The sequence below is a fragment of the Misgurnus anguillicaudatus genome, chromosome 25, assembly GCF_027580225.2.
Source record: "Misgurnus anguillicaudatus chromosome 25, ASM2758022v2, whole genome shotgun sequence".
Lineage (NCBI taxonomy): Eukaryota > Metazoa > Chordata > Actinopteri > Cypriniformes > Cobitidae > Misgurnus > Misgurnus anguillicaudatus.
In genome coordinates, this window is record NC_073361.2 from 3,434,866 (window position 1) to 3,460,347 (window position 25,482).

The window sequence follows — 25,482 nt, forward strand, 5'->3', positions numbered from 1 at the left end:
GAGAGATTGACAGTGTAACATAGGGCTGCTTACACAAAGCGAGAGAGAGACAAATCCATATGCAAGGAGGTTTATTCACAATGGGCAGGCAAACAAATCCAAATAGGGCAATCCAAAAACGTAATCCAATAAACAGGCAGCAGGTCAAAATCCAGAACATCAAAACAGAAACAATGAACAAGAGACAGGATACAAGATACAAAAACCATGAATGCTTGGTAATGCAGGTGTTACGCTGACAATACTTCGCCGTGAGATGGTCCGATTGAACCGGTTATTTATGGACAAACAGGAAGTGGAATGTGAAGCATGACATGACCAGATTTCAAAGTAAAAGACTGGAAACAGAACACAAAACAAAACCCTTACAGACCGTCATGTTTAGCTTCTCCCATTTTCTAATGATTGCTCCAACAGTGGACCTTTTTTCACCAAGCTGCTTGGCAATTTCCCCATAGCCCTTTCCAGCCTTGTGGAGGTGTACAATTTTGTCCCCGGTGTCTTTGGACAGCTCTTTGGTCCTGGCCATGTTAGTAGTTGGATTCTTACTGATTGTATAGGGTGAACAGGTGTCTTTATGCAGCTAACGAACTCAAACAGTAGCATCTAATTTAGGATAATAAATGGAGTGGAGGTGGACATTTTAAAGGCATACTAACATGTCTTTGAGGGTCAGAATTCTAACTAATAGACAGGTGTTCAAATACTTGTCGCGGTGGGCAAGTGATCTAAACGGTGAGAGGCTGAAGCACCTGTTATCACCATTTCACCGACTATCGCGGCAAGCCTATCATGGGTGTTGATTATTTTTCTGTAAAAGGCACACCTAACCTATACAGTGCTATATAAGCATTGTTGCTAGTTTCTTAAAGGTTCCGTTCTATACAATAAGTATAAACCACCCTTCTCAAACCGATTAGATTTTCAATCGGTTTGGCTATTTTTATTCCGATTGAGGTGTTTACATGAAGCTTTTTATTTGGATTGAACATTTAAACAAATTATAATTGTCCATGTAAACGCAGTTAGTGTTTTGTTACTAAGAAGATTTCTACAATTGACAATTTTGATGTGATGCAACGCAATGCATTCTGGTAGTTTATGGTCAGGAAGTTGCATTGGACGCTGTGCAGACTGGTAAAGTAGTTGCCATTGCCAAATATTGCATATTACAGACTAAAAGACATTTAAATAGCCAAAACTCTTCCTGTGTAATTAACTGTCATAACCACAGTCACGATCAGCATAGAAAAGTAAGTTAATCTTAAAAGAGGTGCGATTTATTTTCCACTTTCTTGGTTACAGTAAGTTACACTGAATATCAGAACTCAGAGTAAACAAAACGGTAACGCAAGGCATGGATTAGGGCTGGGCTGTTTTTTTTCTTACCGCGTACAGTAATCAACAAATTCCCGCGGTTTAACGGTTTATTGGCAAAACAACGAGTTAAATAAAATGCATGATTTATTTATCTTCAATACAAAACAAGTGCAAATTACTTAAGGAGCATGTAAAGTGAATATTATTTCCTTCAACATCTCTTCAATTTTAACATTTAACAACTTGAACAATTAATATTATAAGTTAAAAGAAAAAATGTTAACGCATTGTGCGTGTCCACACGTGCCTACAGACATTTCGCCACTTTTCTATCCTTACTTTGTGAATGGCCTGTAAATGATGCAAATTATTGCTGCCCTGACGGTCTGGTAAAGTAATCATTTGTATGAGAAATCATTTGTACTGCATAATAGGATTTGCCGATTAATCCGCGCTGATAAAGATAACAATAACTATTGTTTATTGGCAAAAATTTAGACCGATAGTTTTTTTCCGGTTGTGTTTGCTGACCTGCTGACCGCTCAGCTGTCAATTTGCTGTGCTTCAGATTGGCACTCACAAAGTTTCACATTTAATGACAAGATATTTGTCCAAAAACAAAAGGCTAAATTCTGAATACAACTCATATGGGACTGCAAGACATTAATAGTCGAATCTGTTTGGAAGGAAACTTACATTATTCCCATGGGAATAGAAGGACGTTGGTAATAAAAACTTGAGGCAGACGGTGAGACTGTTTCATCTGTTTCAGACAGCAGGGTCGGGGTACCCGCGGGTGAAACGCATAATATTTGATGTAATGGGTGTAATAATATTAACGTGTCATTTGCGTTGTAGATGCAGGTTGGGACTCAATAGGCAAGAGTCTGAAGAACGTTAAAGCTTTATATTTAACTGCGCGGTGTGACCGGGTCGGGGTCTTTATGTCAAACGGGCCGGGTGTGGAATAAAATTGCTGCTGATGTCGGATAACTGGTCGAGTGTTCTGTCAATCACAGCGGTGCGGATTATTAAACAAGACTTTGCGTGACTTTGCAACGGCTCTGTAACGCTAAACACGAGCACGAACTTGCACACTACATGGAACTACAAGGAAAGATCCGTACGAAGCTATAAAACGTATTTTTTAAGAAAATACAGTTTAGATCAAACATACATATCATACAAAGCAATATGCTATAAACATAAGGAAAAGTAAATGACAGCATGAAAATGATAAAAAGAATACATGTTAGTTTACTGTAGCCTATAATCTACATAAAAAAAAATTATGTACATTTATTAGAGATGCTCCGATCAGCATTTTTGGGGCAGATCACCGATTACCGATCACTAGGGGTATAACGATTCATCGTGCAAATGCGCGTTTTCTCAATGAATGAATTTGAATGAATTACGGTGAAATCCCGGCACATCCGAACGCCAGAGGGCGCTCCCGTGCAGAAACTTCCTTTGTGCCACACAAGAAGTAGCATTACAAACGCTATTCCAGGAAATGTCTACACATGAATATTTACACGCTGTTCTTCAAATTGTTTCAGGTTTTTTCATGATAATAAAGAATATTTTGAATGATTTTGTTTAACGAGTGTTGCTTTTTTAAATGCACGTTACAAACGACTCCGACTCATAATGATTTTAGATTGATAAAGACTTCCTACTGACCAAATGCCGTAATACAGGCACAAGCTGTGCATAAAACAAAGAATCGCAGCCTTGCGATTCAGAATCGATTTCAGACAGGCATTTTAAATGAGGACCGCGATTGAATCGTGATTGAATCGTTACATCCCTACCGATCACTAAGACCATGATCTGCCGATCGCCGATCAGTGCCGATCTCAGAATGGCAGTGGAATGGGAATCTTTTATCTATAATCTAGCAGTTTGCACCATTTGTAGAAATAAAACTAACTATAAATTAGGTATATTATTGTTTTAATAGAGAATCTAATAAATAAGCACAACAAATATTTCTTCTTGCAAAGAGAAATGCAATATGCATTTAAAAAGGTTTATGTCTATTAAAAGTAATTAAAATAAAACACTTCACAGTCTTTACTGTATGAATTAAATATACACACATTCGTATGAAGTTCAACAGTTCTTCACTGATGAGCAGAGAGTAATTTTATTGAGAGATGAATTAGGATATTAAGACGTGGGAGAGATCGTTCTCTTCACATGCACTGATGACCGGCTGCTGTGTATGCGTGCAGCGGGTGTCCGTAAACAAGAGCAGCTGTGAGGAAAATGGAAGTTTAAACCTTCAAAACTTTAAAAAGAATGCAAGTAATAAACTTTCGGCATGAGGATGCAATTGTCCGCGATAGATATGTGTTGTATACGCTGTTTATAGGGATGTGAAGACGCAACGCGCTGAGGACCGGAGCGCGTCCTCATAGAAAAAACGCATATCTCTGTAAAGACAGAGAGAGAAATCCAAATCTGCACGTCACACATGAGCAACGGGTTACAAAATGCTTGCACTGTTTAAAATGGTCTCTAATTGCAGCCGCATCAGGAACGCTATGATGACAAAAGTAAACAGAAAGATCGGCTCACGAGATCGGCAAATTTAGCGAGTGCCGACCGCGTCATTGAATGCCATTATCGGCCGAATACGATCGGTGGCCGATCGATCGGAGCATCCCTAACATTTATAATCATGGGCTCCCCCTGCCGCCACAGCTGGAAAAAATCCTAGAGGAAACACTGTTATGTGCCATCCAGTCACTTATATCGCTAATATAGTCTGTAAGTTTACAGAACTGGTGTCAGGGTTTCCCACAGAAAATTTGTTAGTTAAGGTGGTTTGTGGTTAGGGGGGCGTACAATCAAAGGTGCGGGGCGTACGCATCATGATGAAAATGAAAATATTTTTATTTAAAACACTCAAATAAAACTTCATTTTGAAGAAACTATGTAATGAAAATAGCTACGTGATGAAGTGTAACTAAAGAGTTAATAATAAACACAAACTGAAGCAGATTTGTAGAACGTCTGGCGAACAATGATAGATAGCGTGAAGATTGTAAAAACTGATTATTTCCCTGATTATTTGTAATTTATTAATTACATTATCTTAAAGAAGTATAATTACTGTAGCATGTAAATAATGCACATAATTAACGTGGGCAAGAGTGTTCAACAATTATATCGAATCAACAGGCACTAGCTAGCAGGTTGCTTAAACAACAAAAATCAACAGCTAACTTACTTTAAATTTGCAAGAACTAAGAACTAATACAATAACAGGCTTAAATAAACCCAAAACATAAGTCCGCTTACAGTTCTCACAGACACACGTTTTATCAAATGGTTATCCTCCAGACAGTTGACGGACCATTTCGGCCGGGTGGCGCGTGTGCACGCTCGTGGTATATGTATGTTGTAACATGTGTAATGAGAACAGGATAGGGCCTAAAACTGATCCTTGCAGTACGTCATATTTAACCAAGGAGTGATATGACTCTTCCTCATTAGTTCAAATGCACCTCAATACACTCAAGAGCCTTTTTCAGGTTCTGTTGAATACTGCTCTTTCAGCACGAACCTTTACACAGAATGAGTTAACTAGTCCCTCCCATCAGCTCCAATATGATCTATGTAACAGGTTCTTGAAAGAAACTTACTAAATAATTTACTGTTTAATTAACAGTTTAAATGGGCATGGGAAAGTTCACAAATAAAAAGGAGCAGAACAAAAATCATCAGGTCACCAAAACCACATGACAGTATTAACAAAACTCCTATAAGCATTATAAACCTCATAAACTTTACTGGTGTTAAGCCTTATTAATTCAGTTTAAACTCCAGGCAAAAAAAAACTTGCACCAACCTCTGGCCAGCCTTCTTGAAAGCTCTTCAGCTCACAGTAAATTACCAATGAAATATAGAACGATGAGAGGTAAATGTTCAGACCGTGATTTACTTATTTATCAAGCCCATCATGCAAACAACATTAAACATATAACCTCAAAACTATATCCTCTCCAAGTAACAGAGATGTGGCCATATGCAAATGTAACGAAAACAACAGACAGACTTACTTTCTTTTGGACTTAAGTGTGCATGCAACAGAAGCAGCATCCTTGCGCGGCCGTCTACGCAGGCGTTTATCTGAGGGGGCCGGGCTCCCTGAGGGTGTGGCACTGCTCAGGGAAGTAGATGGTCCTTGGTCAGAGGGCTCCAGACTCTTAACCTCTGATGACATTCTGTACATACAAACACACATATGCACACTGGAAGTTAAAAATAAAGGAACATGGGCTATTTGTCAAGTGTAAGCCTATTTTAGTGAAGCCATGTTGGGTAGTGTTTAGCAGGTGATTGTCAACCCAACTATGTAGTTTCACTACTAAGCAGTGAATGCACCTTAGAATTTTAAGTTAAAACAAAATATTACGCAAAAAATAGCAGTGTTTCCGCTACATACATTCTACCATGGCAAGCCGCCACACCTAAATCATTCCCGCCACGCCTGCGGTTGTGTATAGAAAGGATACAGCAAACAAAATCTCACCGGATGAGCACGGTTTTATCCTAATCCTTAAGGGTGCTCCAATCAATGCCGATATCCACTAAAAATACGTGGCCGATCACTATTCTGAATCGGACAGCCGACCTTATTCACAGCTATTTCATGTACTACGGCTTTTGATCAGTAAGTCCTTATCGATCGGAAATCACTGTTAGTTTGAGTCGCTCATAATATGCATTTAAAAAGCAACACTCGTCAAACATCATTATTATACATATTCTTTATTATCATGAAAATATCTGAAAAGGTTTGAAGAACAGCAATATAAATATGTCCTTAAGCCATTTCCTGGAGGTGCATTTAATCATAGCTGCGTGTGTATTGTTCTTCGTCTACAGCGCAGTTTGAATTTCTGCACGAGAGCACCCCCTGGCTTTTGGATGTAGCGGCATTTCACCGTAATTCATTGAGAAGCATAGCAAGTAGTGTTGTCACAATACCAAAATTTTTGTTTCAGTGCCGATACCAAGACAAGCATTGCGGTTCCGATACTTTTTCGGTACTTTTCCTGAAAAGGGAGAAACACTCTCAAATCTCATTGCTGTGCTTCATTTTAAAACCAGGACAACCTTCTAATCATATAACACACTAATAAATGAACAGCAGATATATTTAACATTTGAACAAAATATGAAAAACATCTCTATATGCAGTGGTTATAGTGATAACTGCTAACATTCACTTAACCATAACATTACCATAATTAATAGGAAATAGTGAGCCTAAATAATAACCTAATGTTATTAAGCTGTAATATATGGATTAATATAGGCTAATGTTTCCTGTACTTCAATGTCTGATTTATCCGTGGCTAACTTTATATTTGAGTCCACAAATGTTTCACAAATGAAATACACCTCATTTGCGTAGGTCTGTGCTCTTTTAATGCTGTAATATAATATCCTAATATAAATAAATCACTGACAAACATGAACATGGTCTGATTATAATCATATAGCCTATAGATCATTTTAGCTGATGTTTTGTATGCTTTATTTTAGCAGCTTGCAAATTATTAACGTTATCTATGAAAGTTATTTATCCTGTGGTGCGTGCATGCTTAGCAACGAAAGAAGCTCTAGACAGCGCCCACGCGTTTGAAGTTGAGGAAAACTGCGTGGTCAAGTTTTCCGTGTGGTTTTAGATGCGACACATGAAGTAAATGTGAAGCAACTGTATATGTGCTTGGCCACCTGGGCTCGACTCGAGCACCCATGCCATCGGCACCTATTTGCGTTTTATTGTAGCACTTCCCAAGTGAGGAACCTTTTTGGGGTTATAATGTTTCCAGCCGCGCTGAAAACGTGTTCTGATGGTTTACTGGTAGTGCAGATTGTTACTTTTTCGCAACTTTGAGTGACCAATAGAAAACGGCCGTTTCTCAATCCGAAGGCTGCAGCTAATGATCTAATGATTAGACCCAGCTTCGACAGTTGACTGAATACATCATTGTCCTTAGTGTCAAATATACATTTAGAATTTACAATTGTTCCTTGAACTCTTTAATTCGATGAATAAAAGCTGCATCTCTCGTTGACTGACATCTTTTTCTAAACAATCCTCTGATCATTCTGACTTGTTTTTTCCGGCCGTTTCGGCGCATGATATACGTCACGACCACACGTTAGCGATTGGCTATGGCAGATCCTGAGTGACTCTGGGCAGATCCAATAGTGTTGAACTTTAACAGTCTGGTAGAACCAGGCTAGGATCGGGGTACCCGCGGATGAAACTCATAATATTCGATGTAACGCGTGTAATAATATTAAAATGTTACTCAAATCTATGAACAGCACTAATAAAGCCCCATTCTTCCAAATCATTAACTAAAAAAAGTTGGTTTAGGATTTAGTTACTCTAAGTTCACTTGCAACTGGGTTAATCCACTGATGAAACTCACGGATGAAACGCGTCATTCACACACGCAAACACAACAACTGTAGGCTATTTTAAAGATCTGATTTTATATAGTCTTGGTAAGCCGTTGGATGGATGCAATTAGGGTTTCCCACAGAAAATTTGATAGTTAAGGTGGTAGGATTGGGCGGGGGCTTACGCGTCATGAAAATGAAAATATTTTTATTTAAACACTCAAATAAAACTTAATTTTGAAGAAACTATGACAGAAAATGAACATACAAGATTAATAATGAATTAAATGTTTTTAACAGATACCTCTAACGAAAATTGCTGCGTGATGAAGTGAAACTAAAGGGTTAATAAACACAAACTGAAGCAGATTTATAGAACGTCTGGCGAATGATGATAGATAGCGCGAAGATTGTAAAAACTGATTATTTCCCACTATTAATTACATTGGGCCCTATTTTAAAGATCTAAGCGCATCGTCTAAAGTGCACGGTGCACTGTCTAAATGGGCGTGTACGATAGAGATCGACAGATACTGATTTTTTAACCGATACAGATAACAAATATTTGGATGCTTATGTGCCCGATAACCAATATGCTGAACCAATTTTTGTGTTTTTACATAATTACTACAACACTACTGAACTGAACCCTTATAATAATAATAATAATAATAATAATAAATATAGCTGCAAGCAGCAATTGCGGGGTCAAGCACCTTCAGCGCAATGAGGACCCAAAGCACAGCAAAAACCACACAACGCAGCAAATGCGCAAAGCACAGAAAGCACGCAATACAGAGCCCGAATCCGAAGCAAAGCAAATGCAAAGCAGAACCACTGCATTGCGGAGCATCAACAGAAAAGATGGCAAAAATATAACACGTGTGGAAAACCAGACAGGTCGAGAAGAACGTGTTAAAGGGAACACAAAAGGAAATCTCAATAAGTGAAAGTAAAAGGTGAGATTCGAACACATGACCTCAGGTTCCCAAAGCACGGCACTAACCTCATGCGCCACTGAGTAAACAATTAAACCACTGAGTTGGTGTGTCCAAGCTATAGAATACAGCTTTACAGCTATAAACATTGATATCCAGCAATTACTAAAAGTGTAGAAATGACAACAGAGAGCACAAATAACTGAAATACAATGTATAGTATGAGAATCACAAAACAAAATACCACTGCACATGGGATTCGAATCCATGACCTCAGAATCTCATGGCATGTGATTAACCAGATGCGCAACTCAGTTAACACAGCTCAAGGGGCAGCAAAAAAACTGCTTAAGTGCTGCAAGGATTGAAATGTCCCAATCAACACAGATGCAGAACTGAGAGTGCAGAGCAGAACTAACAGAAATACAATGTATATGAGAATCAAAAAGCTCAAGTGAGATTGAAGACAAGAACATCATTCTGTATAGTAATGCTATACAATGTAATATACAGTCACATTAATTTACTATGACAAATAGACAACGTCCAGGCACTGTCAACTTTGGAGTGGTATTTCTAAGAAAGAGAACCGAATATCAAAAATCTGTTTAGTCATTTCTGTGCGGATTGCTCCAAACATTATACGAGCAGCACCTGGCATAAAATAAACAAAATTTGTAAAAGGAGTAGCGAAAAAATCATCTACCATATGCTTTACAATAACACATGAACAGAATGTTGGAAAATGACAAACGAGGTATCGTTGCAATCGGCATAAACCAGTAAATACATGTTCACAAAAATCTTAATATCAGACAAAGTATTCAGAAGTTATAAGCAGTTCCATAAGAACTGTTATAATTTATAACCCCTAGTTGGCGCTGTACTCTGACTTCCTAGGTACCTTCAGGACATCATGTCGAAGCTCCTTACAAATTTTTGCGCGGATATGTCCAATTGTTAAAAAAAATATAACAAATTATGTGAAATTTCAAAATGGCGGACAGGCGGTTCGGTCAAACCTGGCATAATACACATCGACAGATGCGGCATGAGGTAAGCAATCCATAGACATCAAGATCATAATTTTCTGACAAACAGTTCAGAAGTTATGGGCAAAAATAGCCTATTTTCATATCTCATGACCCATAGGTGGTGCTGTCACCAAATTTGGCATGAACCCCAAGTTCATGGTCCACATGAAGTGTACCAAATTTCATTTCAATTGATCAAAGAATGACCGAGCTACAGCTTCAGAACCATTTTTGCATCAACCTCGTTAAGTTTGCGCATTTATTCCTTTTGAACAAAGATAAATATCAAAATTCTGTTCAGTCATTTCTGTGCGGCTCACTCCAAAGATCACCTGTGCCAAATTTCATAACAATTGAACCAAATTTGAAGGAGGAGTAGCGAATAAACGGAATACTGTACATTTCAAAATGGCCGCTACTGTAATGGGTGGAGTTTTACTGTAAGGTATTAAAAACAACAAGCATGAGGAGAGCAATCACGTGTACTAAGTAGAATTTTCATAGATCAAGCGGATCAGCAGTTATAACCATTTGAACATTGAATTTTTGCACTGCTGGTTGCGCTATCGAGTTAGTACTAGAGACCCCATTTTTGGTCACATGACTTTTTAAGACCACCACAACAACTGTGCCAAATTTCATCATTTTCCTATGTACGGTTCATAGGGCTGCCATAGACTCCCATTGGGGAAAAATAATAATAAATATAGCTGCAAGCAGCAATTGCGGGGCCAAGCACCTTCAGCGCAATGAGCACCCAAAGCACAGCAAAAAACACACGACGCAGCAAATGTGCAAAGCGCAGAAAGCGTGCAATACAGAGGCCGAACCCGAAGCAGAGCAAATGCAGAGCAGAACCACTGCAGTGCGGAGCAACAACAGTAAAGATGGCAAAAATATAACACGTGTGGAAAACCAGACAGGTCGAGAAGAACGTGTTAAAGTGAACACAAAAGGAAATCTCAATAAGTGAAAGTAAGAGCTGGGATTCAAACCCATGACCTCAGGTTCCCAAAGCACAGCAGTTACCGCATGCACCACTGAGTAAACGATTAAACCACTGAGTTGGTGTGTCCAAGCTATAGAATAGAGATTTAGAGCTGTAAACATTGATATCCAGCAATTGGCAAAAATATAACACGTGTGGAAAACCAGACAGGTCGAGAAGAACGTGTTAAAGTGAACACAAAAGGAAATCTCAATAAGTGAAAGTAAGAGCTGGGATTCAAACCCATGACCTCAGGTTCCCAAAGCACAGCAGTTACCGCATGCACCACTGAGTAAACGATTAAACCACTGAGTTGGTGTGTTTAAGCTATAGAATAGAGATTTAGAGCTGTAAACATTGATATCCAGCAATTACCAAAAGTGCAGAAATGACAACAGAGAGCACAAATAACTGAAATACAATGTATAGTATGAGATTCACAAAACTTAAGTGAGAAAAAAGTTAAGACAAAATATCACTGCACATGGGATTCGAACCCTTGACCTCAGAATCTCATGGCATGTGGTTAACCAGATGCACAACTCCGTTAACACAGCTCAAAGGGCAGCAAAAAAACAGCTTAGGTGCTGCAAGGATTGACATGTGCCAATCAACACAGATGCAGAACTGACAGTGCAGAGCAGAACTAACAGAAATACAATGTATATGAGAATCAAAAAGCTCAAGTGAGATTGAAGACAAGAAGATCATTCTGTATAGTAATGCTATACAATGTAATATACAGTCACATTAATTTACTATGACAAATAGACAATGTCACAGGCACGGTCAACTTTGGAGTGGTATTTCTAAGAAAGAGAACAGAATATCAAAAATCTGTTCGGTCATTTCTGTGTGGATTGCTCCAAACATTATACGAGCAGTACCTGGCATAAAATAAACAAAATTTGTTAAAGGAGTAGCGAAAAAATAATCTACCATATGCTTTACAATAACACATGAACAGAATGTTGGAAAATGACAAACGAGGTGTCGTTGCAATCGGCATAAACCAGTGAATACAATTTCACAAAGAAATTAATATCAGACAAAGTATTCAGAAGTTATAAGCAGTTCCATAAGAACTGTTATAGTTTATAACCCCTAGGTGGCGCTGTACTCTGACTTCCCAGGTACCTTCAGGACATCATGTCGAAGCTCCTTACTAATTTTTGCGCGGATATGTCCAATAGTTCAAAAAATATAACAAATTATGTGAAATTTCAAAATGGCGGACAGGCGGTTCGGTCAAACCCGGCATTATACACATCGACAGATGCGGCATGAGATAAGCAATCCACAGACATCAAGATCATAATTTTCTGACAAACAGTTCAGAAGTTATGGGCAAAAATAGCGAATTTTCATATCTCATGACCCATAGGTGGCGCTGTCACCAGATTTGGCATGAACCCCAAGTTCATGGTCCACATGAAGTGTACCAAATTTCATTTCAATTGATCAAAGAATGACCGAGCTACAGCTTCAGAACTATTTTTGCGTCAACCTCGTTAAGTTTGCGCATTTATTACTTTTTAACAAAGATTAATATCAAAATTCTGTTTGGTCATTTCTGTGCGGCTCACTCCAACGTTCACCTGTGCCAAATTTCATAACAATTTAACAAAATTTGAAGGAGGAGTAGCGAATAAACGGAATACTGTACATTTCAAAATGGCCACTACTGTAATGGGTGGAGTTTTACTGTAAGGTATTAAAAACAACAAGCATGAGGAGAGCAATCACGTGTACTAAGTAGAATTTTCATAGATCAAGCGGATCAGCAGTTATAACCATTTGAACATTGAATTTTTGCACTGCTGGTGGCGCTATAGAGTTAGGACTAGAGACCCCATTTTTGGTCACATGACTTTTTAAGACCACCACTACAACTGTGCCAAATTTCATCATTTTCTTACGTACGGTTCATAGGGCTGCCATAGACTCCCATTGGGGAAGAAGATGAAGAATAATAATACTGACAGTTCCAATAGGTGCCTCAGCACCTTCGGTGCTTGGCCCCTAATAATACTGACAGTTCCAATAGGTGCCTCAGCACCTTCGGTGCTTGGCCCCTAATAATACTGACAATTCCAATAGGTGTCACAGCACCTTCGGTGCTTGACCCCTTATAATAATAATAATCACAATCACTTCCTCTTTGCATACAATATAGTAATAAATAGAGGGGTCTGAAAGAGTAAAGAATAATATTAATTTAATGAATAATGTAGAAACTATATTCCCAATACATGGACTTTCCCAAACACCCCTATCATTTAGTCAGAAATTGACTGATCCAAAGTTCACGCTGGGGTTGCCAGGTAATGGAGCGGGAAAGAGAACAGTCTAGCGCAGTTGGCTGCATGTTGTACATAGTACATGAGCATATCATTGAACACCCCTGACCACTCGATAAGTTTCACGTCTTTGTAAACGAAAGTTTAATGCATTTTAGAAAGAATTGTTCCAGTGCACCATTAAACCCATTGTAAAGGTAGGAGCTGAAACACAAACACCCAAAAATTCTCGGGGCAGCCGCAAATGTCGAAATTTCAGTCAAAACCGTTCTATTTCATCATAAACAATCTGAAAACAGGGCTTTAAGTGTAAAATACCGAACTTGTCCTTTAAAACGACTTCATTTGTTGTTGTAAGCGCTTGGTGGTGCCTCTCGTGCGCGCGCTCTCTCTCTTTCTCTCTCTCTCTGCGTGAAGCCCCTAGACAGCGCCTCTCATACATAACACTGAGTGAAAGAATTAAAAGTTGTCTGTGTTTTCCATGCGGATTCCTCTGTGTACTTGCATTTTCACGTAAACGTCTGTTACTGACAGAGAAGACGACTGATTCGAGTTTATTATGAAAGGTTAGCAGTGTTTTCCCACACACACTGGTTCTCTATGTGCTTGTGCGCGAGCTCTCTCTCTCCTATGCCCGCGCATGCCTTCTGTAGTAACTCTGTGTAATGGCAATTTTTTATTTGCGCCGAATTGTCTGCGATGTCGTGTTTATAAATCAAGATTTTAGTAACTTAGTAGTTAAAGTAACAGCTGGTTGGATTAAACACAAGGTTATTGGGTCATGTTTAGGGATGCACGATCTTGATTTTACATGGCCGTTTTTTTTTACCGATTTTTTTCCAAGCAAATTTGCAGATTCCGATACCGATTTTGTTTTATTCTTATTAAGCAACAAACAAGAAGGAATGAAAGGTTACATAAATAAGATGTTTATTTTGTATTTAAGAAGGTTTTGGCTATTAAAACAATAACTAACCATCTGAAATTAACAGCAGTAACTGTGCAGTTAGTAGGCTACATTCAATAAACACTGAAAAATAAAGGCTGGATTTACTTTAAACTGTAAGCAATTCCTTGCTTAAAATTCCATGTGAAACTTACTTAACTCTTTCCCCGCCATTGACGAGATATCTCGTCAATTAAGAGAAAACGCTTCCCCGCCAATGACGAGATTTTCCGTCTTTCTGCAATACCGCTATTATCCACCAGGTGGCGCCCTTCCGCAACTTTTTAAAACCGGAAGTATTGCCCTATGACAAGCTGCTGCATGTCCGTGTCTGTTTTAAAGATCGCTCTGAATGGGATCTCTATGAAAAGTCCGTCACAAAAATGGAATTATCTTTGCTTTTTGCTCAAAATGTGGTGTTTTTGCAGAAACCTACCCATATTCAAAAGCTGATTACAAAAGAACTACTAAAGGTAGGATGAAACGTTTTTTTTTTTGTTTGAAAGCAGAGGGTCTGTTCTTTCATTTGGTATATTGTATGTTTATATATTTGAAGAAGAACATTTTCTGGAAGGCATTAAACTTTTGTGAAAATCATGAAAAACGCTGGCGCTGGCTGGCAACTTTTTAAAAAAACGCTGGCGGTGAAAGAGTTAAAAAAGTGGATGCAAAAATTATGCACTATAGTTTTACGTATATCCAGTAGAAAAAAATTTCAGTGTAGAAAGGCCTACTGACAAAAGCATTTAGCTTTTGTTTTAAATTTGGTTGAAACCTTAAATGAAAACATTGTAACAACTGTAACAATTGTAATCTTAAAGGCAACAACTGCATAGTTCCACAATCCAAACAACACAATCAAAACACCTTTAACACTCCAAACAAAGATGTTACTGTGCTTATTCAACATTTAGCATTTGTTTTCATTAAAGAATAAAGGTCTTTACCAGTCAAACTAAATAAATAAAACCAAAGTAGACTACATAAATAATAAACTATAAAAAAAATGTTCAATCAAATAATGTTTAGTGCAACGAGTAAAACAAAGATGCTACAGCAGCTGCTTTTTAAATCATTAAGTCAGTGTAATTTTAAGGTAAAATAAAAAATATGAATCTTATAGCCTACAGAACTGACGTTTATTTATGGCTTTTCAGAAGTGCATGCAAATTCTTCTTTACAAAAATAAGCATTTCAGCTTTGTCACAAGTTAGTCTGTTTCGTTTCTCATCCAACACGTGAGAAGCTGAGCTGAACAAGCGCTCACTTTCTACGCTTGTGCAGGGTGCGGAAAGGTACGCTCGCACAACTTCAGCAAACGCAGGAAAGCGGCTTTTATTTGTGCGGCAGTACACCAGCGGCTGTTCGCTTCTTGGTATTTGTGGCTCAGACAAGTAGCTCTGCATTTCCAGTGCTGTGCGACTGCCCGTATCCTTAATCACTTCAGACTGTTCTCCCAATATCTCATTGTGCATCGCCAACAGTAAGCTTGCTCTGCGTGGTATTTTTTCTGCTGGCGCCTCTGTGCACTCTTCATTCCCTTCAGCGTATCTCGTCTCTTTACTCAGTTCTCCTGTTTCTGTTTGTAACACCTTCTGAAGCATTTTTCGTACTGTATGTTTGGCTGTGTTGGAGAAATATAGATCCTTGTACCTTTTTATTCAACAAACAAAAATTACAGATTATATGTTGACCCTTATTGTTATTTTTATTATTATTATTTTTATTATTATATTTACCTCGGATCGATGATCGTAGCCAGACAGTACAAAGGCTCCTGTTCAACGTTGCTGAATCTTTTCTCAACCGCTTCTAAAAGTGTGGATTTGAGGGTTTTAACGCCATGGTCCGTTTCAGCGCTTTTTGTTAGGAGACGTTTCAGTGCCACGATTGAGGGGATGACATCTGCTGCAGTCGCAGTGAAGAGCTGGCTTCTTTTGTAAGCACCTCAAATGGTGCAAGAACAGTCAATATGTTCTCGATAAGACCCCATTGGTACGAGGTGAGGGTTACAGGTAATTCGTAGTCTACAGCATATGCCCCCAAAGCATGCTTCTGTTCCATAAGACTTGACAGCATATAATACGTGCTGTCCCATCGCGTTGGGACATCTTGCTGTAGCCTTTTCTTCAGCTGGCTCAGCTGTGCCTGTGCATTCTGAAGTCGGGAGTATGCGAGCGGTGAATGCTTGAAATGGCCAACTATTTTTCTTCCAGTCGCAACTATGTCCGTTACACTGTGCTGTGAGAGCAACCATTCATGTACGGCCAGCTGCAGAGTGTGGGCCATACAAGGCAGGTTAGGTAGGTCAGCATCCTTCATTGCTTTACACATGTTTGCGGCATTATCACGCACAATTACGTGCACTTTGCTTTTGGAAATGTTCCATGTTTTAAGCATTTCTTCAAAAGCCATGACAAGCGCAGATGCTGTATGTGAACCAGAAAATTCGTGTGCATGTAAAATAACTTTTTGTAGTTCGAAATCAGCATCAATAAACTGGGCCGTCAGACTCAGCATAGATATTGGGCTCACATCAACCCTCCATATATCGGTGGTAAAACTAATGTATCTGACCTCAGCATTAAGTAGACTGTGAACATGAGCTGACACAGCATTGTAGATTTCGGGTAGAGCCACATCCGAAAAGTATCGTCTGCTGGGGAGCGTGTATCGCGGATCCATGTGCGCCATTAGACGGCGGAAACCTTGGTCTTCTACAACAGAAAACGGCTGGTCGTCCAGTACAATAAATTCCATTACTTTCTTTGTAATGGCTTGCGCCTTTGGGCTATCCCGACTGTAACTCTGGTTTCGTAGTATGACGGATTTCATTGATGGTTGAGTTAGGGAAGGTCTTGCCTGTTTTGCGTGATCGATAGACTTTAGATATTCATCGTGTTCTTTCGGGTGATGAATTTTTAAATGTCTGATCAAGTTTGATGTACCGAATGTCTTTGCCGTTGTTCCTCCTCGATTAACCTGTCCTTTGCATACTTTACAGATTGCAATCTTCACGTTGTGCTCGCAGATTTCGAAATGCTTCCACACAAAAGACATGTTCGAGAAATATTAAAAATGTAGTCTGTCTGTGGGGAGCGTGTATCGCGGATCCATGTGCGCCATTAGACGACGGCCCACTTTCGTAAGAATCGGACAAAAATATTCAAAAATCCAGACGTTTGCCGAACGCCTATTATAAGCAAATGTAGTCTGTGAATGCGGGTGCACTTTCGTAAAAATCGGACGAAAATATATAAAAATCCAGCCGTTTGCCGAACGCGCATTATAAGTAGGGCTGTGTTGAAAAAATCGATTCACCGATTCTGAATCGATTTTCATGTTAATCTCTAAAGATCGATACGTAACTCAAAGAATCGATTTACTAATTAATAACATAAACTTGCCGCGTCATTGAATTCACGCATGCGCGCGAGGTGGAAGGACATTAAAACAACGAACATAACGGTCAGTAACGTTAAGCAAGCGGTTGTTTTGAAAACTCTAGAAACGCTCAAAGCTGCGATCTACATGTAAAATAATCAACTCATAACAAATGAACGAGTTATTTGTGTAATTGTTATAATAAGCGCCATGCAGTGAATCCACCGCGGGTCTCCAGTGAAACTCTCTCTCTCTCTCCCCCTCTGTGCTCATGCAGCTGGTCTCTGACGGGCAGAGGTTTCTTGAGGCGCGCGCAACGGGTCGCCAAATAAAGAGTTCTTCTTACACATAATGCTAATAGTTGTAAAGGTTTCTGAACTTTAAGCAAGCTAAGACAAAACTTGCGGTTATATCAGTGACACGTGCGCTGTTGGAGCGATGTAGTTTGACGCCTAATTTGCTTATAGTACAAACATCTTTAATCAGAAAGACGAGAAAGAGACGCAAATGTTAATGTGCAATAGGAAGTAAAGAGCGTCAAGACCTTAAAACAGACTTCATCACATCATAGCACCCGTCATAATATCTATATAGAGCTCTGTCTCTCATATACAGGTATTTATCCTGTCTGTAGGTTTGTGCATAAATGTATACCTGTTCATTTTACATACTGCCTATTTTTAATGTAATGTATGCATAAATACAAAATACAATGCATACTATAGCTTCAATAGTCTATAAAATTAATAACTCAATTAAAAACAAAATTCTGTCTATCAAGACTTAATCTGTTGTTATCCTCAGGGCATTTTCACTTTAACATTATTAACTTTAAATTGTCCATATTTTAAAACTGTGGTGAGCAGTTAGTGAGTGGCAAATAACTGCAAATTTTTATAATCCAAAAAACTGAAAAACATGTATACCATGAAATATACTGTTACTGTGAAAAAAAATGACTCATGGAATAGATTTTTGGCCATTCCGTGCACCCCTATCTGGCACCATTTCGGGCTTTTTTCAAAAACACTTATGTAAATCTCGAAGATCGGATCAGATTGGATCGGATCGAATCGAATTGAACAATGATAATTGATTCAAGATCTTGAGAATCGGAATCGAACCGATTCTTGAAATGTGAATCGAAACCCAGCCCTAATTATAAGCAAATGTAGTCTGTGAACGCGAGCGCACTTTCGTAAAAATTGGCCGAAAAAAACGGCCGGTTCCGATCTCTGGCCGGTCAACCGGTGCATCCCTAGTCATGTTTAGTCACTATTTTAATAGTCTTTGGGGTGGTTTCCTGGACAGAGATTATCTTAAGCCAGGACTAGACCTTAGTTTAATTAGGAAATATAATTAGTTTAAACAAACATGCTTTATTAAAAACATTACTTGTGTGCATTTTGAGGCCAAACTAAGGGCACTGATGTATTTTAAGATATGTCAGTGCAAGATGTTTTCAGTTTGGACAGCTCTTATATTTATTTTAGTCCAGGACTAATCCCTGTCTGGGAAACTGCCCCTATATGTCTGACAACAGAACAGATAATATGTGAAAATAGAATTCAGTTGTGTTAAAATACAATAAAACAAACAATGACTGTCAGATCAGACAGAGAGTAGAAAAACAGATTATCCAACAGATTAAATAGCTAATAAAAAAAGAACACTATATTAATAATAAAAAATAATCGTTAGAGTAGTCGACTAATCGGAAAAATAATCGCTAGATTAGTCGACAGAAGAAATAGTTGTTAGTTGCAGCTCTAATTGCGACCCTAATTTTTAATGGGTCGCAAATGTATCACTGATTATTTTTGTACCTACCTTATGTTTTAGGCAATATGCTATGATTTACTATGAGCATTTATTAAAACAGAAATGTGTATTTTAAGAATATGTTTTATAACGTGCTCTGAGCCTTCAACACGGTGAGCGTGCTTTCTGTTTCTCAATGAATTGGGTCGGTGCGACGGGAAGCAAGTGTCACATTGTATCCTTTCATGTGTCTGAACTTGAGCAGAGTTTTACCATTAGGAGGTCTTCGCGGAATACCCGAGACCCCTACTTGGGACCGCAAGTAGACTTTTAAATCTGAAATAATGAGTGGATTAAGCTTTTTTTAATCGGTAAGAGAGAAATAGAAAGATAGAGCAAAAGCAGTAAAAGTGCCCATCTAATAGAAATTATAACCATCATAACACCAGTCACATTTATAATCTATAGACCTGCACTGTCTATTAATATAATATACATAGTTTTCTATATTGAGTTTGAATATAAAGGGGTCATCTAATTGCTTCATATATCAGTGCAAAAACAGTAAGTCTTTTTGTGGTGCTTTGACAAACAGTGTCAGCTTTGTTCAAAGAAAGTTTGGGGTGGTTAGATTAAAAAACTATAATGTGAAATTAATATTAATGTTCAATAAATCAAAGTATTGTGTTGTGTCCTATCCAGTCTCCTGAGGATGCGTATAAATAGCACGAAGTGTAAAACTCGTGCAATACATACGCCAAATTCCACTTTGGCGTGCATATGATACGCCAGTCCTTCCCATTCACTTAAACGGTGCATTTTTTTGTCGTTTTATTTATTGGTTTCTAAATTTTTTTTATTTTTAAACCATTTTCGCTTGGGTTTAGGGTTAGATTTGCTTAATGAGGTTATTTAATATACAGGTTTCTCCATGTTTTTGTCCATATTTAAGCCATGGTCACTTGGAGTTGGGGTTAGAGTTGGGGTTTGGGTTAGGATGTAATTTTTATATAACAAAAAGTTGTTCTAACCCTAAACCCAAGTGAAAATGGTAAAAATAAATAAATAAATAAATAAATAAATAAAACGACAAAAAAAGATGCACCGTTTAAGTGAATGATAAGGACCGGCGCATCACATGCACGCCAAAGTGGAATTTGGCGTATGTATTGCACAAGTTTTACACTTCGTGCTATTTATACGCATCTTCAGGAGACTGGGCTGGTTGTGTCACACATTATTAGTTCTTTGTCAAATGTATAGTAGACCACTTTTGTCGGTGGGTAATGATTGCCCTTTTCACCAGCTACCACCACAAGTAAATTTCAGATCTGTGGGAAACACTGCAACGTTAAAAAAACAAGGGGACATGTGGTTTAAAAGATGGCAAGTAAAATTAAAAGCACATCTGTATGCAATACAGTTTCATTATTGTATGTTATTATCCATAATATAATATACCGTATTTTCTGCACTATAAGGCGCACCGGATTATAAGGCGCACCTTCAATGAATGGCCTATTTTAGAATTTTTTTAATAAATAGGGCGCATCGGGTTATAAGGCGCATAGAATAAAAGATACTGCAGTCAAACGTTTGACTGGGTTTGCGTTATGCATCCACTAGATGGAGCTGTACTAATGGGAATGTCAGATAAAGTCAAACTTTAATAAGCCTTCTGAAAACTCAGTTCACCATGGTGACGTTGTTCAAACGTTGATGTGCATATTAACAATATCTCCCAGCCTTGCTCACTCTTCTCCCAAACGTGGAAGGGAATAATTCAGTAAACACGTTGTAAATGAAACATTCAGGAAAGTAACAAATACAACGGCTTATATATAATTGAATTTCTTAACTGGTATTTGATGTCAGAAAAATTAATATTTGGTTGTTATAGCTTATAAAAATGACTGTTGACAACGCTGTTTATCTATGCATTTACTCGCGCATTAACTGTATCAAACTGTGACAGCTTGCGGAGGTAATAAATAAATAATATACACAGACATTTATTTAGATATTTTAGCAAAATAATGTTTATCTGGTAAATGTTAATATAACTTAGGGTAATTTGTTAAAAGTTAGCTACATGTGGTGGCTGTGTTTCAGCCTTCAACCTGGTGAACAGCAAAATAATGTTTATCTGGTAAATGTTAATATAACTTAGGGTAATTTGTTAAAAGTTAGCTACATGTGGTGGTTGTGTTTCAGCCTTCAACCCGGTGAACAGCAATGATTTTACAAGGCTAATGATAAGCATAAATAACAGAAACACAAATTTAATTTAGCACTTTTAATTCCACCAAGCATTAATTCATGGCTGTTTTATTCATGCAAAGCTACGTCGTTTTTGGGACCGGATTTGATGGATCAGCGTGGCTCTGCGAGTTCGACTCTATTCTTAGACAAGCTGCATACACTGCTTTAATTAATCAACTTATTTAACATAACATACATTATTGCACAGATGAGATGTGTTATAATTGCCTTATATGCAAAGTAAGTATACTCAAAGTCCTTTTAACGAAGTTGCGTCACTCCGCCATCATATTTGCTGTGCACGCTGCTGCTGTTAGCTCCTCTCCTCAGATGCGTCCAGCTCGCAATTCTCAATTCTCCCGTTTATCGGTCAATCCGATATTTAAAAAACCATATACTTGAGAGTGGGAAAATGCTTAAATATCGGGGAAAGAAAATCGGAAAACAGATATATCGGTCGATCTGTCTGATGGCACTTTTGCTAATTTAACGACTGGAAAAATGGTTTATGCGCCATAGCGCACGGTTGAAAAGGGTTGTTCATATTCTCCTAATGAGTAATGGGTGTGTCTTGGGTGTAACGTGCAATAAACCAATGAGAATCTCAGCTCTCATCCCCTTTAAAAGCCAGTTGTGCTGGTGCTATGTCTAATCCCTATTTGGATGATGGACTTTGTAAACTGATAAACTAAGCAGAGGAAGAGGACCCCCAGTTTAAGAATAATGTAAACAAAAATTTGTTGTTTTCATTTTTATTGAAATTTTAATTTTTTGGATTAAAACCTTTAAAAGCCTTTTCCTTTCAGTCATAGAAGTACAAATAGCAGGCTTTTAATTGCTGTAAATGTATTGATATCCTACATAATCATTGTAATATCATATAATATTTTGCAAATATGCAAGAAAAGGTTTGTACTCTAAAAATACAAATAAGAGATAAAGAATTTACAAACGTGCGAAGAGCAGAAGCGTTTCAGCACTCGGACAGCGCCATGGGATTTTAAAAAGCATTACTTAAAATGGTTCCCATCTCATCATATCCAGAAGTACAAAGTCATCATATACAATTAATCTGTGGGGTAGCATTTAAAAAACATTTAAAAATAGATACATTTGTTTAAAGCAAAGCATTTATTTACTTACCAGGCTACAGGGTAAAGCAGCTCTTTACACCTTCTAACGTCTCATAATCGGTCCTCATTTATGTCCAAGAGACTCAATAATAATCTTTTACATTTCAACAATTTAATCTTTCATATTTAAAAGCATTTTTGTGCTGCTGCGCATTCATATATGTGATAAGCAAACCAGCATTGTCGTCTCGTTTATAGGCGCATATTACTAACGCGCTCTTTAAATAACAAAAAACATATTGCGCCATTGACTTTAGACTAGGTTTTTGTTGGTCAATGGCGTAGTCTATTTAGTTGCCTCATAATAGCAACATGCCAACAATGCGCCTTATGTGTCGTTATATTTGCACTGCTGCCTACTGCTGTGACATCATACAAGTGAGAGCGTCGTTCATTCCCATACATTCACTTATTTCTCAGTCTACCACAAAATAAAAATTGGCCACCACAAATAGATGTTTGCACATCGCGTTTATCACTACCTCTGTCTCATATGACAGTTTCTGTTCAAACACCCGTGGCGTCGTCAGACGAGGCGCTCCGCTGAGCCTCATTGAAGTTGCATTTAAGCATATAATGCTGACGTGCTCATCGCGAATGTTCCGCCACAGACTGCAAGTTTGGAAAAAAAACTGTTATGCTTTCTCTGATTCTCAACCTGTGTATGTTTTTCGTTGCTAAAATGGAGTTTGGGAACTTATGGCAGAGCACAGATGACAATATGTTTGCTCGAGACAGCGCAAGCAGCACTATAGGTAAAGCTAATTACATTATAGCGATGACGCTGGTAGTGACGATTCTCTCAGACCAATAAGTGATCTACAGTGTTTTCGTGTCACGTTTGGTATCACCTCGGGTCGCTGACATCGCGATTGCGATTGCGATTAATTGTGCAGCACTAGTAATCATTCACGCTGAGGCGTTCCCCAAAACTTTGCCATGGCGATGCAGGGAACCAGGGTTACATAGGTAACCTGAGATGTTTCTTTGCATTACAAAAAATTACAAATTTAAGGAACAAAAAGATTTATTGGCCGATTGAAAAAAAAATATGCAGAAATTTTTATTTTACAAAAATAGGCCATTGCAATATACTTGGTCGATCACTAGTAAAAAATAAATGTACTGTTATTATAAGGCTCATTCTGCTAAGATGCAAAACATTTAGTAAAATTATTTGTTGAGTTAACAAACAACATGGGCATAAAATGTAAGAGCATATTTAGGTCTTACAAATAATTTCTTCAACTGTCACTATTCTGTCACATTTCAGCTTTTAAGTGTACATAAATGGCCATTTTCTATGTACTGTAATCTCTTAATTAATAGTTTTGCATGCATAATTATTCTGTAATTAAAAACACGCTTTTGATTAAAATGGTTTTAGATAAACTACAGCATGTCACATGACTGGACACTGCTACCACTGCTTGACATACGTCAACTGCACATTGACAATCTTGTGCAATACTAACTTTATCTCTGAATAAATGCACTTGAAACTTTTAGCAGGAATTAGATACGGGTGCTAAAGACAGGACACTGGTGTTAGATATACAATCATTATGCCAAAGTAACATGTTTATTCAGTATATAAAGGTTCGTTTCGGAGAAACTGGGTAGTTTAGCAGCTCGTGTCATGACTAGAGTAAGATGGCTGGATACTTAAAAACTAAACTTTATGACTCCAAACGTCGGTGTGACGTTTACCAAAGATAAGGGAACCAGATGAATTAAGGATACTAATACAAACTATACACTAAACATGTTTTTATATTTACTCGCTACTTCCTCTGTGGCAATTGGTGTAGTAAGAAGTTAGTACTTTCGTTTATTCGGAGAGTTGGGGGATGTATCTCACATTAGTTAAAGATCCCCGAAAATTAAAGAGCGAAAACTCGCGGAATGATATGTGTGCTCTCAGGCGGACGACACTTACTTTCTTAACAATTAATCTTTATAACGCGTATTTTACATCGTTATTACGTTTAATGTTACTATTTTCACTCATACAGACTGCAACTCTTGTCACTTTCTGCTGGAAAACCAAAACAACAACACTTGATTTCCACTCTAAAACCAAACAGTATCTCGCTTTCTACAACATTAACAATAAACATCCACATACACACAAATAAACAAATGAATACATCAAAAAGCGTGTAAATGATCGAAGAGTAGCAAATGCTTACGGAATTGATGCAATTCTCTTTCCCTTTCCAGCTTCCAGCCAACTTAATTCAGTATGTAATACAAGAAGAAACTTTTCCCAAATCTCTCATGTGGATTCGGCGTTTGGTATGATATTTCGGTTCGAAACATTCCTCTTTTGCGTTAAAGAAGCATAGTTTTCCTCGATTATATGAATTTTTAAAGTTGTTGCGTTTACTCCATCATGGTGGCCATGTTTAAGAGAGACCGAAACACTACATGTCACTGCAACGAGCAAATAGACCCACGTCAACATTGAAAGCACTGCAATTGTTTCATAGTACATAAAACTTACATTAAACTTTTTGAACCGAATGCATGATGTGCTATGTGCTATTAATGTTAATTGTGTAAAAAAACTGTGCAAAGATAATTTCAAAAGTCTCACTTACCCTGCGGAGTAATACATTGGGACACACTCAAAGTAAAAAGTATTGCCAGTCGTCAGCGGTAGGTGGTAAAACCCGGAAGTGGAGTATGAAGTTCCGTCGCTTATCGACATACAAAAGGATGTATTATTTCTTTCGGTTCTTTTCACACGGATCTTTCTACAAATTTGTTCAATTCTGACATTGCATCTCCAAAAGACTTAACTAAAACCATTTTTTTCAAACTTTTGACAAACTAAAACCATTTACTTTCTTTTTTTGTTAACGTGCTTGTCTAAATGACCAGGTGTATTTACAGCTGCGTTTTTTTTTTTTATAGATTTTATTACTTTTTATATTTGGTGATCCAAGCACCTCTGTTAATATTTCTACCAGGAATGT

The 25,482-nt window shown here is 37.9% G+C and overlaps 2 protein-coding genes across 2 annotated transcripts in view; both read right to left on the reverse strand.

Moving 5' to 3' along the window:
* The window catches only part of kmt2ca (lysine (K)-specific methyltransferase 2Ca), a 232,967-nt gene extending 207,997 nt beyond the window's left edge, over positions 1-24,970 (reverse strand). Inside the window, exons 1-2 of the mRNA XM_073864088.1 lie at positions 24,694-24,970; positions 5,394-5,558 (exon numbers count right to left, since the gene is read on the reverse strand). Of these exons, the coding sequence (XP_073720189.1) occupies positions 5,394-5,557 (164 nt within the window). The 5' untranslated portion in view covers position 5,558; positions 24,694-24,970. The remainder of the gene's footprint in view (positions 1-5,393; positions 5,559-24,693) is intronic.
* Positions 14,111-19,406, reverse strand: LOC129446091 (zinc finger BED domain-containing protein 4-like). Its single transcript, XM_055207052.2, has 2 exons — positions 15,701-19,406; positions 14,111-15,614 (listed from the first exon to the last, which is right to left on the reverse strand). The coding sequence occupies exon 1, from the start codon at positions 17,019-17,021 to the stop codon at positions 15,840-15,842; it is 1,182 nt and encodes a 393-aa protein (XP_055063027.2). The 5' UTR covers positions 17,022-19,406; the 3' UTR covers positions 14,111-15,614; positions 15,701-15,839.
* Positions 24,971-25,482: the final 512 nt, after the last annotated feature.